Source organism: Podarcis filfolensis (genome assembly GCF_964270895.1).
Source record: "Podarcis filfolensis genome assembly, chromosome: 5".
NCBI lineage: Eukaryota > Metazoa > Chordata > Lepidosauria > Squamata > Lacertidae > Podarcis > Podarcis filfolensis.
The window spans coordinates 69,539,080-69,552,683 of record NC_139608.1 but is presented as its reverse complement, the minus strand read 5'-3'; the positions used below and the strand labels follow the sequence as shown (position 1 = coordinate 69,552,683).

At 42.1% G+C, this 13,604-nt stretch overlaps 1 protein-coding gene across 1 annotated transcript in view; it reads right to left on the bottom strand.

The window, feature by feature from the left end:
- Positions 1 to 13,604, bottom strand: part of CDH23 (cadherin related 23) — a 398,874-nt gene that overhangs the window by 248,214 nt on the left and 137,056 nt on the right. The window contains exon 7 of the mRNA XM_083614292.1: positions 756 to 950. Coding sequence (XP_083470418.1) covers positions 756 to 950 — 195 coding nt within the window. The remainder of the gene's footprint in view (positions 1 to 755; positions 951 to 13,604) is intronic.

Below are 13,604 nucleotides of genomic sequence, written 5' to 3'. Positions count from 1 at the left end.
TAATGAAGATGCCAGACACATTTCAGTGGGGAGGGAGTTCCACAATTTAGGAGCTGCCACAGAGAAGACCCTCTCCTGCCCCTGAGCTTCTGATGGTGGTAGAACAACCAAGAGGGCCTCTTTTGCCAATCTTAACACCAGAGGGGGTCTGTAGGCAAGGAAGTGGTCTTTCAGGTATTTGGGACCTGAGTCATTCAGGGGTTTATACATGAACATGAGCACCTTGAATTGGGCCCAGAAAGAAACTGGCAATCAGTGCTACAGTTTTCAGATCGGGGTTTAAGTGAAATCTAAACAGAACTCCAAATAGTAATCCGACTGCTGCAATTTTGGGCCAACTGCAGTTTGCAAGTCATCTTCAACAGCAGCTGTATGTGGAACACACTGCAATAATTTAGTCTGGGAGTTACTAGAGCATGGAGTGCAGTGGCCAAGCCATTTCTGTTCAAAAGGGCTGGAGATGGGGAAAATCACTCAAAGCCACTGCAGTGGCCTACGTCTCCAGTGACAGGGTAAAATCCAGGAGCACCCCAAGCTGCGAACTTCCTCCTTCCAGGGGGAGTGCAACCTGCAGCCCCGCCTCTCAAACCTGAGAACTTGGGACACATAACACCTCTGTCTTTTCAGGATTCAGCTTCAATTCATCCAGCCCATCAGATAATGGCAGTGTGAATGGAAGATCTAGTCTCCTTGCTGCAGATGCTTAAGATTTGTCTAGACTCTAGAACAAAAGAAACAGGAAGCCTCCTACTCACTGTAGCGTTGACCTGAAGTTGGTAGGCCTGCGTAACTTCGTAATCCAGGGCCCGGATGACTGACACAATGCCACGGCCACTGTCAATGGCAAAGAAGTTGGACGGAGGCTGGAAAGAATACAGCACACTTCCGCCTGCTCCCTGGTCTGGATCTGTGGCATTCACTATGAAAATCGGAGTTCCCACTGGTGTGTTCTAGAAAGAACAACAGTTTAAAAAATAACATTTTTTAAAAAAATAATACACATGCTAAGTAAGCAGAAATGCCTCTCTAGAACCACATTTTTTATTAAAAGGAGAAAAGAAGAATAAGGATTGCATTCCTGCATGAGAAACATTACCCAAAGATTCCAGGCAAACATTTTATTTCTGCAGTGTCTGTATGTAATATAACTGCCTGTTCTGAGAACCATTAACCGTGGATTTTTTCACTACACCATTGAAGGAAATTCCGGAGTGCCAGTTACTCTTCCTGGCAATCTCCGTAGCCACCCGCCCCCCCCCAGAGCTATATACCCTTTCTAAGACTATAACATGCTAATGGAATTTTAACCCTTACCCATGTACTCTAATGTAACTGGCCTCTTCTTCTGCTTAGCTTATTTGATGGGTCTCTCTGAGAAAATGTCATTTATTTGGCATGCAGAAGATTGGCAAATAGTTACTCGGGAGATGGTATCATTGTGTTTGCTGTGCTTCAGTCCTGCTCCACTACACCACTGAACTTCTCTTAGGCTCACAAGCATAAAAAAAAAAAAAACACAAACTGTATAATCTGTGAAACTTTGCTATGCACAGGTTGTCATCCTAGTGTAAAAAACAAAACCCTTCTTCAGTGCATAAGGAAAGATATGCAATTGAAGGATTTTTTGGCAAGAATCTTCGGTTCAAGAAAACCCTAAACATTAGAAAAGAAAAGCTAAGAATCTGTAAGGAGCACAACCTTATTATATCTGGTAACATGATTCTGTTCTGCTGCTGAAGTTAAGTAGGCTTGCCCTCCATAAACTGCATTAACTGCTCTGATGTCTTTGGAGAATGGGATATTCAATATAAAACAAATATGTAAAATAAACACAGAGCATTCTGGGACCTCTTAAATAGGCAAAACTATGTCAACATCAGCCAGAATGGCTCCCTTCCCTCATTGCCCAGGTTGGGGCTTTGATGTTTTTCTTGAAATAGCAAGCAGGGCAGCCGTGCAGCCGTCAATCATGGTGCTCCTGTTGTACTTTGATCCTTGTAGCTGTTGTGCATGCCTGTGTGCTGGAGAGGGGTGGGGAAATGGATGCCAGCAGAGAAGTGAGTGAGCAGTGCATTGGCACATGAGCTGATGAAACAAGCTCAGCATCCGAGGTACTGCTCTATACACCTCCACTGAAGGGCTGCAGGGTCCTCTTGCTGGTAGCACCAGCTTTGTGAAAAACCCAGAAGACCCATAGAGGCCCATGAAGCTGCAGAACTACAGCTTCAGGCACCAGACTAAAACCAAAACCTTTGGGTCTTAACTGAACTCAGCTTAAATATGCATTGACTGGGTGTTGTTTTATTATTATGTTTGTTGAGCAGCTGCTCTTAATCCCCCCCCCCCCGGTATGTTTCCTTTTTGCTGTGTTACTGGTCTGTTAGGTTTTTTAAAAAAACAAATATCTATTCTGATGCATTGATGTTTTACCGTTATCTTCTATTAGAAGCTTTGAGGTATTTATAAGATAAAGCAGAGTGTAAGTCTTTAAAACAAGCCAGACAAAATGAAATAGTGCTGTATGGGTGGTTCATAAAGTTTTTTTATCATGTCTCACTCCTGACAGCATCAGTTCCCTTGCAAATCTAGAACTTTCTGCCAGCTTAATATCTGTACCAATCCAAACATACTCTAGCATCATTTTAAAGCTAGTTTGTTTCTAACAAAATGTATGAACTCTACTCATTCTCTGAGAAAAGCTTAATTACTTTTGTCATGCTTTACCCTATCTGAGTGTTAAGACTCAAACCATTACAAATTAACTATTAACATGGAGGAAGGGAGGCATTACAAATAGTAGCAGACTCAGATGAGGTCTTGAGTGCATTGTTCACCATAAGAATAGAAATAATATTCAGAAGGATAAAGCTGCTCTTGGTTAATACACATAGTCTTCTTTTTGACATGCAAATCTGCTCTGGTCACCAGTGATTATCAGCCTGGCTGGCTGCAAAAGTGAAGAGTTGGATTTCACCGTCATTGTGCTTCATACAAAAGGCCTTAATGTCAGGCTTTGAAGAGAATTTGTTCTCTAACCCCCAGGCAGTTCAGACTAAGCACTGGGGTCACAAATGTCATACGGGTTTGGTCCTTATTTTTGTCATACCAGTAGATGAGAGAGCATCTTACGGCAAAGATTTTTCTCACTTTTAAACTGTAAGGTCAATTGATCATCTCCTATTTGGCCAGATTTCCCTTTTGGTTTTGGCCTTAGAGGGGAAAATATATAAGAACAAGGCTTGAAACATAAACTTTTTTTATTTAGGCTGTACAGGAGAGAGTCTTTTGCATTTGTACCGTGTTTATTAAAAAATGATATGCTGCTTAAAACTAACAAACCAACAAGCCTCTAAGAGGTGTACATAAAACAATATAAAACATTCTACTGTATATTTTGGAAAGTGACTTATCCGTTCGGACGCCTCTAGAGATATTGCCATCAAACTTGGCACGAAGGTTACCAAGGTGGGAGTGGCGGTCTTTGTCAGTGCTTTGCACACTGGCCACTATTCTGAATCAAGATGGCAGACCAAAACATGACTTTGGCGCAACTTCACTCATTCTTTGGTATAGGTTTGCATGTATAGGGTCCCAGATTCAATCCCCAGCATTACCAGAGCTGAGTTAGACATATCTATGTGAGAATACTCAGAGTTGCAGTTTTATAGCTTCTTGCAGGGTGTGTGTGTGCTTTCGGGGGGATATAATGAGCCACAGCACCCACAAACACTTCCTCATTGACGTTACTGTCAGGATCAAATCCTTAGGCATATTCACGACTGAAGCTGCCCTGACCACAGTCAATGAAAAAGACTGCTCACGTAAAAACTCTGGATCACAACCTGCCTGATTAGTTACAACTGTTAACTTGACAAAAGATAGTGATGTCAATGGAAAACATGTCAATAACAAGTGCCTACATCTGTAATATTTGCTTTCTGAATAACAAGAAAATTGCTTTCCCCTACAATGAAAACATACTTAACTCTTTCACAGGCATTCACTTCTTAGTGCCTCTTTACATACCCTGCTGCAGCTCAACACCTATGTCAGACACCATTAAACTGAGACAAAATCTGTACTGGCATTTACATTTTTTGCACAGTATTTACCACTGCAAATGTCTTTAGACTGACAATGTTTGCACTTAACAGTGGAAAATTCAATGTAGTCTTGCCAGAATGACTTGAGTCAACACTAGAAACATGCAAATGTACACAACACCTCGCTGAAAAATTAAACGTCCAAATATACTTTAAATGTTGTAGATAACCAGAGGGATAATTAAGCACCTTATAATCCTCACAGTATTTATTTTCTAAGTGATGATCTGCAATGTTTAAAGTATCTTATAAAGCCCCACTCTTAGTGAGGAACCTCCTAATCTTCCCTTCCAATATGGAACTCAGGTAACTTCATGCTGATCATTTTGGAAATAGAACAAAACCACATTCAAACTAAGGAGAACTGCAGGATACTCAGGGAATCCCAATGCATTTATTCTGAACCTCCCTCACACAAAAAGGGGTACATTTCCCCCAAAACGTGTTTTTCATCCTCCTCTGTGACTATCTTTTTTTTTTAATAAAATATTTATTGAAGTTTTCAAAAAGTTTAAGAAAAAACAAAACACACACACAAAAAAGAAAAAAGCCCAAAACAAACATATACCTTTCAATAACATTTTTCCTTGACTTCCCCACATCTCCTCTTCTTGTATTCCAATTCAATTTTTAGTTCAACAAGTTCCTGTCCCCAAATTTTATCTTATTATATTTAAATCCTTTTTGTTTAACCAATTTTAACATAAATCTCAATCTTAATACATCAAATCCTATTCTTAATACCTTTTTCTAAAGTCGACCCCAATTCCATTTCACGATTTCCCCATTTTAATCTAAAATAGCAAAACAGATTATTTACAAGAAAGAAAAAAAAAGAATATATTTATACCGCCTTTGGATAGCCAAAACCCCACTCCCCACTTTTCCCGGTTTCAATCTCCAACCACTGTCCATCAGTCCATCTGGTATCAGCCTGGTGATCTCACATCCGAGGCCCTTAAGTCTCTCTCCTTTCCTCTCTGCCGGTTTTTTTGATAGTCCTTTGTGTTAAACGCCAGATCTCGGAGAAGCTCTGTCCCCCTAAGGTCCATACTTCTTCCTGCCAGGCCACCATATTTAAAATTGTAATCCAAATCTTGTTTTTTACTTCTTTTAAGTCCAAATGTCCCAGAAACTCCTGCTTCCACTTTGGTCAAATTTGTCTTTCCCTTTAAGTCCATCTTTACAGGCCTCTGGCCTGCCAGGTCTCCATATTTATAATTGTAATCCAGATCTTGTTTTTTGCTTCTTTCTTTAATCCTCTGCTGCATTATAGCTCCTCCTTCCTTTCCCTCTAAGTTGTCATATGTAGCTTCTTCGAATTTCTCAAATTCCTTTTCTTGTTCAGCTGCAAGAGTTTTTAGTTCAAGGGCACAGTCTTTTTGTTCTGGTACAGAGACTTGAGTCAAGTCCCTTCCAATTTCCACAGGTTTGTTTGCTTTTTCATTCAATATTCTGACATTTTTAGACAAAACAATGCTTTGTTCATGAAGTTTTCCCAGGCTACGAAAGATCTTCTCAAGTGCCGTCTGTATTTTTCCACTTACAGCCATTCTGTAATGTCCCAGAGCCCCCTCTAGGGGAGTGCTGGTTACTTAGTATTCCTTCCAGTTGTAAATCCAAAAGTCCTTTATTTTCCTTGATTTTCGACAATTTGTTACCTAAATGTAACAAATATGACCAGCCGAGGCAATAGAAACAAAGTTCTCTCTCTTTTTTTCCCCTCTCAGCTTTGACAGCTAATTTGACAGCTGTCAAAGTCTTTTAAATCTCTCCAACAGGCTCCCTCGCGGATCGCTCCCGGGTCCTGGGGGAGGGGTAACAAACCACTTTCAAAATTAATTCTTATCCTCCAGCACATTCACTTATACTGCCAAAACGTGAAATTAGTTGCTTTTGACTTCCCACGAAGAAGATGTTCTTTTCAACCTTAGTTATCTAGTCCTTGCTTTAAAATGTTTACAAAAGGGGGAGACGGACTTCCTCTTTGCGCCTTCCCCGCTCGTGCCGAATCAAAAAAGGTGATTTTTAATATCCAATTTCCATAATACTCACGGGTTGTTACTTTTAGTCCAAATTTCAAAGGAAGAAGTCAGCGCTCTCCAACCATGGCATGCGGCTTCGCTTCGCGGAGACGGGTAGACAGCTCTCAGCTCCGCGCCGCTCACCCCCGGTATGTTCCGGAGCCTTTAAAAAGGCTCCTTTGCAGCGGGGGGGGGGGACGCGAATGGAGCCCGCCGAGCCTTCAGTTCACAGGCTTCCCCGCCTGTGATTTTTTTCGGGTCCCTGCTTCGCCGTAGCGGTAGAACCCTGGCTCCACGAAGCAGATTTCCTCCGGAGATCGGAGGAAATCCGCCATTACAGTTGCTGGCGCTGACCGGAAGTCCACCTCTGTGACTATCTTCATATGTTCTGGATAGAACTCATGTGAGATGGATTCTTTCTTTAAACAGTTATTCTGAGACACACACTGGCATGGAGATGTCAGCAGCTACTGCCACACTAACCTAAAACAACACCTGGGCCGCTCTCTCAGTCCATCTCCTATCAGCCCCACAAAATGTAACTGAGGGAAACAGGATAAGAGGCTGCTCTGAGACATCATTCCCACACACACCAGGGACACAGTGAAACATTTAGTTGCATGTCCCATTTTTATCTGCCCCTCATCCAAGGGTACAGATCATAAATAGTGGAAACCTCCTCAACTTTTGATAAGAATGTAGTACATGAAGCCACATTTCAGAAAAGTGAAAATCCGGAAACAAACATTGCTGAGCTTTTTTTTTTTGGCCAAAGTTGTTCAGCTATTTTTAAGGAAATGCACCAAAATATAGACTTCCAACATAGGTTGACATACATCTAGATTTTCCAAGACATTTCAGCAGTTTCCGCCGCCCAGACATTGCTTCCGACTGCAGTATTCCAGCTATGTCTGGAAAATGCTGGATGCATGGCAACCCTAACGTGGAGGTACTTAATCCACAGAGACTCTTCTCCAAGTGTCACCTCAGTAAATACAGTGGTACCTCAGGTACAAATGCCTCAGGTTACAAATGCTTCAGGTTACAAACTCCACTAACCTGGAAGAGTTACCTTGAGTTGAGAACTTTGCCCCAGGATGAGAACCGAAATCGTGTGCTGGTGGTGCAGCGGCAGCAAGAGGCTCCATTTGCAAAAGCATGCCTCTAGTTAAGAACAGTTTCAGGTTAAGAACAGACCTCCGAAACAAATTAAGTTCGTAGCTAGAGGTACCACTGTAGATGGAGCGTCATGTGTTGCCATCTTTTAGCAAACTTCTCAGAGCCTCAGCACAAGAAAGGGGGCTTGGGACTCCCAGGGACAGAGAGAGCTCCAAGTGGCTGTCTGCTCCTGCCTTCCCTTCCCTGCTGCTGGTCCCATCCCATAACTGGAAGTCATTTTGGCTCCTATAGGAACACTGAGAGGTTATTAATTATGTGGTCAGAGTAGAGACTATCCCATCTGCTTTCTTTCATACAGCTCTGAAGAACTATGAATTGGACAGATTGAGTGCCAGGGACCCAAGTCCTTCCTGGGTATACTGAATAACCTGACATAGGGAGACCTCCAAGTACTGCCTTGGTATTCTGGAGCAGGAAACCCTGCTCTAACTGATGTGAAATATATCAGGGCTTTACAAGAGAGGATTGAATCCAGCAAACCTCTACCACAAATAAATTGGACTTCAAGAGCACAACAAGACAGCTACTGTACAGAAGCTATGTCAGTGCACAGAAACATTAGGCAGGCGAGCACAATAAAGATGCCGCTCAAAGAATAAACCTCTGAGCAGAACAGATCTGCACTGTGCCTTTAAGAGCTCTCCACCGTATCAAAATCATTTCACGGGCCACGAGCTGCAGAACACCTAGAACGTGACTCATTCCAACAGTCTCATCCAACTGGCCTAAAGCCAAATGCCCATCTGTGTGAAGGAGAGATAGCCTATATCACACAAGTTGACTCTTCTGTAACGGGATAAGCACTGGATGATAATAAAGTTGAGGGCATAAGGAGGGAGATTTTTTTTATTTTTAAAAAAGAATTTCCCAGCTGCCCATTTCATTAAAACAATCAGAAAATCATTTTGTTTTTAATTTTCAATTAAATTGTTTCCAGGCACTTAAAATCAGCCAGGGTGCTCTGCTGTAGGTATGAAATTTTAGAACTATAACATGCCCCCCCCCCCAAGATAATTGGTTTTCAAAGATACCTAGCATCAATGTTTTACAACAACAACAGAAAGCATGCCTATATGCTTTCTTTGAAAGGAGTTTCATGCTGAGATGAACAAAGGGAATCCAGGAGCAGGTCTTGCCTAATAATTGTGTTTGTTTTGGGGCATCCACTGTGGCACCACATCTGATGGTGTGGCAGTTAAAGAGAAATAATCCTTGTTAGCATATGAAAACACAGTACAGATTTGGTAGGAATGCTTTAGGTAAAAGTAAAGGGGCCCCTGACTGTTCAGTCCAGTCACAGATGACTTTGGGATTGTGGTGCTCATCTTGCTTTACCGGCCGAGGGACCCGGTGTCGTTTACCTTCCCGCCGGAGCAGTACCTATTTATCTACTTGCACTTCGTGCTTTCAAACTGCTAGGTTGGCAGGAGCAGGGAACCGACCAACAGGAGCTCACCCCGTCGCGGGGATTCGAACCACCGACTTTCTGATCAGCAAGCCCTAGGCTCTGTGGTTTAGACCACAGTGCTTTACGGCCATATACGTAAATGCACTCTGGGTTTTAAAGGCAGCTAAAATGGATTAAAAGTGAAACAAAACACAAAGGCTCCACACTGACATCACATTTGCTTCCCACAAATTCAAAGAGCTATTGAGGACTGAGGTCCAAACAATAACTCTTCAGCTTTCCTCTTAGAACTATACAGACCTTAACTGCTTTACAGTATGTTCTTTGCATATAATATGCACACCTTCCAAAAAGCCACACCTCAAATATGCACGCCACACGTGTGTGTGTGTGTGTGTGTGTGTGTGTGTGAACACCCTGACTTTGGAATACTCTCTGCAGGATTGCTGATACTACAATATTTTCAGAAGCCTAGGGTTAATATGTGTTTGTTTGCTTAGGCATTTTAAATTAGTTTTATGGCCTCTGTTTGCTTAACACTTCTGCAGTTGCCTTGTTGCCTTTCAATTTAATTGCCTGTATGAAGGATACTATGTTGTTTTATTTTATCAGGGTGGGTTTTGTTTTGTTTTGCTTCTAATAGCACACTGCCCTGGAATCTTTCTAAATTAAGAATGGTTAAAGGGGGGTGTGTGTAGAAAACAAAAGAACAAGTTCCTCTGGGTTGTTTCCTTGTAACTATGGACAGGAGTTTAGCACTAGCCTGTTGCTCCTGTAGCTACAGACAAGTAAAGGTAAAGGGACCCCTGACCATTAGGTCCAGTTGTGGCCGACTTTGGGGTTGCAGTGCTCATCTCGCTCTACTGGCTGAGGGAGCTGGCGTGGCCAGCATGACTAAGCTGCTTCTGGTGAACCAGAGCAGCACACGGAAATGCCGTTTACCTTCTCACTGGAGCGGTACCTATTTATCTACTTGCACTTTGATGTGCTTTCAAACTGCTAGGTTGGCAGGAGCAGGGACCGAACAATGGGAGCTCACCCTGTTGCGGGGATTCGAACCACCAACCTTCTGATCAGCAAGCCCTAGGCTCTGTGGTTTAGACCACAGCGCCTCCTGCGTCCCTCAGCTACAGACAGACTAAGTGTTAATTTTATGTCCTGCTTTGAAAAGGTTTCAGGACCTCTTACAATGGAGAGCTCCTGTGAATTCACAGAGTGCTTCCATATCCAGAAATGCCATGTGGCAATGCTAGTAATGTGAATCTAGCTTGAAAACGAAGGACGTAACTGGGCAACAACCAATGTCCAAACATCCCAGCATGATAGAGCATGGCTATATTAACATTTCCAGAAACAGGAGGAGCACACAAGCTTAGACACTGTCTTATGAAGAAGAAGTGGCTTCCTTTCTGCCAAAGCAAGTTCTATAATAATCACAGTGGAAGAATGGAAAGAATGGAAGAATGGTCATCTTAGCTCCTGCTTTTTTTACATGAATAAGGAGCAGGCAGCATTCCCAAAGCACTCACTGCCCAGCCACAATCTCCTCAGTCTTGGTCCAAGACAACCATAAAAAGAAACTTTTACCACACCTGTGACAGATTGCGGGAAGCCCCAAATTTCGTTGGTGCCATTTCGTTTTATGACCCTAATAAACCTCAGGGCCTACTGCAGCTCACCCTGGAAACAAGCCTGCTGGCCTTTAACTATACACTCACAAACAGGACCTCCATATGGCCCTTCCAGGGCAAAGTCACCCCACAATGGACAATGAGAAGCTGGTAAAAATGATTAGGATGCAAAGGCACACACATTGTACCAAATGCAAATAATGTGTAAACGGCAGGCAATCTGGCTGAACAGCTGTCTGAAGGTCGATGAAATGAGAGGAGGTAATGGAAATGGACTGACAAGCGTATATTGACAGGCTAAGGTAGAACAACATGCAGGTCAAGCCAAAGTCCTTTCTGCAGTTCTTTCTAGAACTGGATTCCAACTCCTTTCAGACTTTAGGCCCAAAATTTCAACAGTTGAAGTTATCTTTCTTGCCCTCCCATCCACAGGCCAAATTCAAGGAAAGCACAAAACAGCACATTCAGGTCTTCATTTTTCATCCCTCCATAACAGAATCAGCTAAACTTTCCATAACTACATCTAGTACCACAGAAAAGAATGCTACTGCGGTTAAATCTCTTCTCATAAATACCTGTTGCGACATCGTTCAGGGAAAAAATCCATAGCTGAGTATTCCGTACCTCAGCTTCCCCTTCAAGCAGGCAAACACACTTCTTTCTTCCACTGATGTTTGAATTCATTAAACAGTAATGAATTTGGGGTCTCTGGAGTGGGCTGCAAATCAGTTTAAAATCAATACCTCAGGAGCCTCAATCACATACCTTCTGTTTGCTACCCATGATGCACCAATTAAGCAAACTTGGTTGCTCCATTGTTTTGGGCATCAGTACTACACTACAGTTGGAGTGCCTGTGAATGGACACCATGGGTACCCCTCTGGAAATCCTTTTTTTAAAAAAGAAATCTGGTCCTTCCTGTCCACTCCTTTCATTAGAAAATTAAGAATAAATCTGAAATGGTAAAAAAGGTGCTGCTGGTGCCATCTGTATTAGAGTACAATCCACTTGTGAGTTTCAGTACATCAGCTGAAGACCAATTAAAAGCAAGTTCTCCAGCTGTACAACCAGAGATCTGTGTTTCCTTCCCCCATGCCCCAGCACTGAAATCTATCAAACAATGAAATAACCCAAGGCACCAGCAAAATAGATTCCAAAGAAAACTTGAGGGAGATAGGCTTTCTTTTACTTTCTAGGTCAGATTTTAGAATAGTGTTGCACCATGGCACTCCAATCCCCAAGTGGTATGAGATTCCAGGGGTTTCCAGGCGCTTACCCAGAGATTGGTTTCCTCAGAATGAGGGACAGCGGAAACTGTGGTGTTGTCATGATATATGGTTTATTTGCATATATGTACAACCTGAGCCTAGGGACGCGGGTGGTGCTGTGGGTTAAACCACTGTGCCGACTGGGCTTGCCAATCGAATGGTTGGCAGTTCGAATCCCTGCAACGGGGTGAGCTCCTGTTGTTCGGTCCCAGCTCCTGTCAACCAAGCAGTTCGAAAGCACGCAGTGCAAGTAGATAAATAGGTACTGCTCCAGCGGGAAGGTAAACGGTGTTTCCGTGCGCTGCTCTGGTTTCGCCAGAAGCGGCTTAGTCATGCTGGCCACATGACCTGGAAAAACTGTCTGCGGAAGCGGGCTCCCTCAGCCTTTAAAGTGAGATGAGTGCCGCAACCCCAGAGTCATTTGCGACTGGACTTAATTGTCAGGGGTCCCTTTACCTTTACAACCTGAGTTTACAGTGGAGGGGCTCACAGCAATACCACCACTACCAGGTCTTGGATTCAAGCAGAAATCAAGCATGGCTCTCATTTTCTGTCTTCTAGGTGCTTCTATCCCAGTTCATAGCTTACACAACTCTATTTCTTTCTCACTTCCAGCCATTTGATCTCTGGCACAAAGCTACTGCCTTTGTTATACTAATGACCATGCTTAGGCTGCCATTAACTCACCAATAAGCTGGTCAGGCTACTTCGACAACTGAATTCTGCATTAAATTTTAACCCTTACTGTATCCAGGACCCCAGGAATTACAAGGGACTCAGACATCATATAGAGTAACCCTCCAAACTCACAACAATATGTTTGAGAGAGAAAATATTGAAACCTGAAAAGTAACATAAAACGGGCAAGAGGAGAAAGGTTCTGTTCAGAAGTGGATCTTTTTTAATAGGTTCAACAGCTCATATTTAACGGTGCCATTCCCACGGATGCTGATGAGGTAAATGCTGTGAATTGCAAATGACTTTCATTAAATATGTGTTAATGCAATGAATTACAAGTGAAATTCTAATGATAGGACACTGGCCATATCACCTCCGCTCAATATTAATTGGGTGACACTTTATTTTAATGGTACATTAATTAACATGGAATTTCAATGGAAGTCTACATGGCACACACATTAATACAAATGAATTCATTACCGATGGTGTTATTACAAGTAATGACAAATAAGTCTGTAACAGTAGGACCCTTCAAATAATAATCACGAATCATTAGGTACCACATTAATTTATACAACATATTACAAATATATACATAGATTCTATGTATGCATTCGTCTGCTAATACCATTTTGTTTGCTCAGTGGTTTATTATTATAATCATCTGCATTTATGGCGGTAGAGCTGCTGTCAGGCACTGAGGACTCATTGGGCTCAAAAATATAAAGAAAGCCAAACATACACAACAAATGCATTTATTTTAGATTCATCACACCCTGTCCCAGACAGCTCACAGTAGACAACAATATATGCAAAACCCCAAAGCCACACACACACACACACACACACACACACACACACACACACACCAAAACAATGGCCCAGCTTAGGAGTTTCAACAAGTGTGGTTAATTCTCTCTGGTGTTTTCAAATAGATTGGATAGATACAGTATAATTTGTGCAAGTGTTTTCAGCTGCTGTTGTGATAGGGCAAACGGTACTGAACAAGTCTGTGAATAGCCACGGGGTAGGGGGAAATTCCAATAAATTAAGGTAAACTTTTACTGTTGTCTTTTTCAGCACATAAAATGTTCTCTGTGTACTTTGCTGAAGTTACTTACAGCACAATCCTTTTTTTAAAAAAATAATATTTATTAAAATTTCAAAAGAAATTACAAAAGTAATAAAGAGATAGAAAACAGAAAACAGAAAACAAAAGATACAAAATACAGAAGAAATAAAAACAATTAAAAATAAATCCATCTTTCCATGTCTTGCCTTTCATTTACTTGTTTCCCTGACCTCCTCAC